The sequence below is a fragment of the Octodon degus genome, unplaced genomic scaffold (assembly GCF_000260255.1).
Source record: "Octodon degus isolate 3935 unplaced genomic scaffold, OctDeg1.0 scaffold00169, whole genome shotgun sequence".
Lineage (NCBI taxonomy): Eukaryota > Metazoa > Chordata > Mammalia > Rodentia > Octodontidae > Octodon > Octodon degus.
Genome location: NW_004524745.1, coordinates 2,811,163 through 2,813,934, shown reverse-complemented (window position 1 = coordinate 2,813,934; position 2,772 = coordinate 2,811,163). Strand labels below are relative to the sequence as shown.

Below are 2,772 nucleotides of genomic sequence, written 5' to 3'. Positions count from 1 at the left end.
AGATGACCCCCGTGATGTTTCTGTTCTGTGATCCCACAGTTCTGTCACCATACAATCATCCAGGAAGAGGGAGAGTGTACACCCACTTGTTAGGTTAACTGAGGAGGGGTCCCCAGATGAGTTCCGCTGTGATAGTGGAGCCAAACCTTGCAGGCTGTTTGAATCGCTAAAAGCTCTGCAATGCTCGCCACCACTGCTCTAGGATTATTAACACGCTGGGGAGGAAAGCAGGGCAATGGTGAAGTCCCTTTGGCAAATGGGGCCACTGCAGTTCCAAGGGTAGATGAATTGCCTTTAGGGTAGGGGCTTAGGCTGTTCCAGGCTGTATGATTCTGAGAAATGGGCCCTTGGGCAGGAAGAGACAGCTGACTTATAGAGGAAATGAACCCCAAGGTAGGGGAACACTTCAGGTCCTCTAGCGTCCATCCGTCAGTCCGAAAGTGAAGAAGGCTGGCCCTGCTGGGGGCGGGGCTTCCTTGAAGACTTTGGGCCGAGTCCCTCCTCCCCGCTCCCCCATTGGGTCCCTGGCTCCTGCAACCCTGCCTGTGGAGACGAAAGAGGAGGGGTGTTGCTCTTTCACCTTTGGCCATTCAGAATTTTCGCACATAAATACTAGGGAAGACCCTGCTCTCTCCTTACTTCTCTGCCCTTGGCCCTCGCTGGGGCTTGTCCCCTTGGGGTGGGCAGGGCCATGGGGGACCTGCTCATGCTGAGGCTGGCCATGCTGGTAGGCTGTGCCACCTCCAGCACCTCTGCCTGGTAAGTCCTTTCCCCGGCTCCACGCACCACTGAGAACGCCCCCGTGGTCCATCCCTGCTCACCTCTGCCTCACGTTTTTTCTCTTTATGCCAGGTCAGTGAATAATTTCCTGCTGACAGGTCCCAAGGTAGGATGTCTTCAGCTCCTCTTTTTACCTTTGGGGGTTCCTAAGGGAATTCTTCTGGGAAGAGAAACAAGGGTGGGAGAGACTGTCTCTCTTGACCAGAGCCCCCAGGTGCTTCCAAATGGAGAGCAATCTGTGTGAACCTGGCCTGCTCTCCAGCCCCACACACCCTGTGCCAGCCTGGGCCCTGTCCCTGCTTTCCCCTTGCCAGGCCTACCTGACCTACACGACCAGCGTAGCCTTGGGAGCCCAGAGTGGCATCGAGGAGTGTAAGTTCCAGTTTGCTTGGGAACGCTGGAACTGCCCTGAGAACGCGCTGCAGCTCTCCACCCACAACAGGCTGAGAAGTGGTAAGCTGTGGCGGGGCACCTGGCCGAGGGAGCGTGGATGCGAGCCTGCAGCACACATGTGCGTGCAATGTGTGCACGTGCAGGGACCCCCAGGGATGAGCTGCTGACCTGCCATTTCCTTGCTGCTTGGCCTTGGTTAAGTTACTTCTCTCAACGCCTTTTTTTGTCATCTGGGCAAAACTAGTTCTGCACAGCTCACTAGGAATATTTTAAAGGTTGAATTAAACAGACAGTCATGTCTCATGACAAATGTACGACATTTTATTTTTTAAAGTGCATGCCTGGGGGGCTGGGGAGATGACTCAGTAGAATAAGTGCTTGTCTGACAAGTGAAAGGGCCTGAGTTCAATCCCTAGTTCCGCCAAAAAATAAAAAAATAAAAAAAAAAAATAAAGTGCATGCCTGTACTTAGGTTTGTACATGTTTACACTGAGCTGCATGAAATAAAAATGGGGTGGGGGGAAAGGAGCCAAGTGTGATGGTACACACCAATAATCCCAGCACTTGGGAGGCTGAGGCAGGAGGATCACAGTGAGTCCAAGGCCAGCCTGAACAGGTCCCAAGGTAGGATGGGACATTATAGAGGAAATGAACCTTGTCTCCAAAACAGAAAGAAGGGGGCTGGGGAGGTAGCTCAGTAGAATAAGCGCTTCCCTGGCAAGTGCAAGGGCCTGAGTTCAATCCCTAGTTCTGCCAAAAAAAGAAAAAAAGAAAGGCAGAAAGGAACTAGGTACAGTGGTGCATTCCTGCAGTCCCAGATCTCCAGGAGGCGAAGCAGGCTAAAGGAGGACTGCAAGTTAGATCCCAGCTCAGGTAACTCAGTGAGGCCTTGCCTCTAAATAAAAAAAATACGGATAATAAGAAAAAAAAAATTAAAGGGCTGATAATGTAGTTCAGTGCAAAGGCCCTAGGTTTAATCCTAACGCCACAAAAGAGGGGTTTGTGGAAGGGTTCTATGTTTTTGGCCCCTGAAGGAGATTTATTTATTTATTTATTTTTTAATTTATTTATTTATTTTTTTTGGTGGAACCAGTGATTGAACTCAGGCCCTTGCACTTGCCAGGGAAGCGCTTATTCCACTGAGCCATCTCCCCAGCCCCGAGATTTATTTTTTTTATTTTTATTTTTTTTGTGGAACCAGGGATTGAACTCAGGCCCTTGCACTTGCCAGGCAAGCGCTTATTTTACTGAGCCATCTCCCCAGCCCCTGAAGGAGTTTTATAACTGCTCAATTATCATAAAATCTTAGCACTACACAGTGAGCTAAGAAGTCACTGAGTTTTGCCTCATATGGGCTGGGTGTACACAGTGTATGCGCTTGTATGCTCTGTCTACTGCTAAGTGTGCTGCAGGTTGCATAAAAGGTATTTGTTTTGTGGTGACTGGAACAGAACCCAGAAGCCTTCCAGCTGAGCCACAGCCTTGGTTTTTTTTGTGGTACTGGGGATTGAACTCAGGATCTTGCACTTGCCAGGCAAGCACTTACTCTACTGAGCTATCTCCCCAGTCCCCCATTTGTTGTTTTGAGATATATATATA

At 49.9% G+C, this 2,772-nt stretch overlaps 1 protein-coding gene across 1 annotated transcript in view; it reads left to right on the top strand.

Annotated features, from left to right (window-relative positions):
* Nucleotides 1-493: 493 nt before the first annotated feature.
* Wnt8a (Wnt family member 8A) overlaps nt 494-2,772 on the top strand; it is a 6,331-nt gene continuing 4,052 nt past the window's right edge. The window contains exons 1-3 of the mRNA XM_004643295.2: nt 494-759; nt 853-886; nt 1,095-1,233. Coding sequence (XP_004643352.1) covers nt 692-759; nt 853-886; nt 1,095-1,233 — 241 coding nt within the window. The 5' untranslated portion in view covers nt 494-691. The remainder of the gene's footprint in view (nt 760-852; nt 887-1,094; nt 1,234-2,772) is intronic.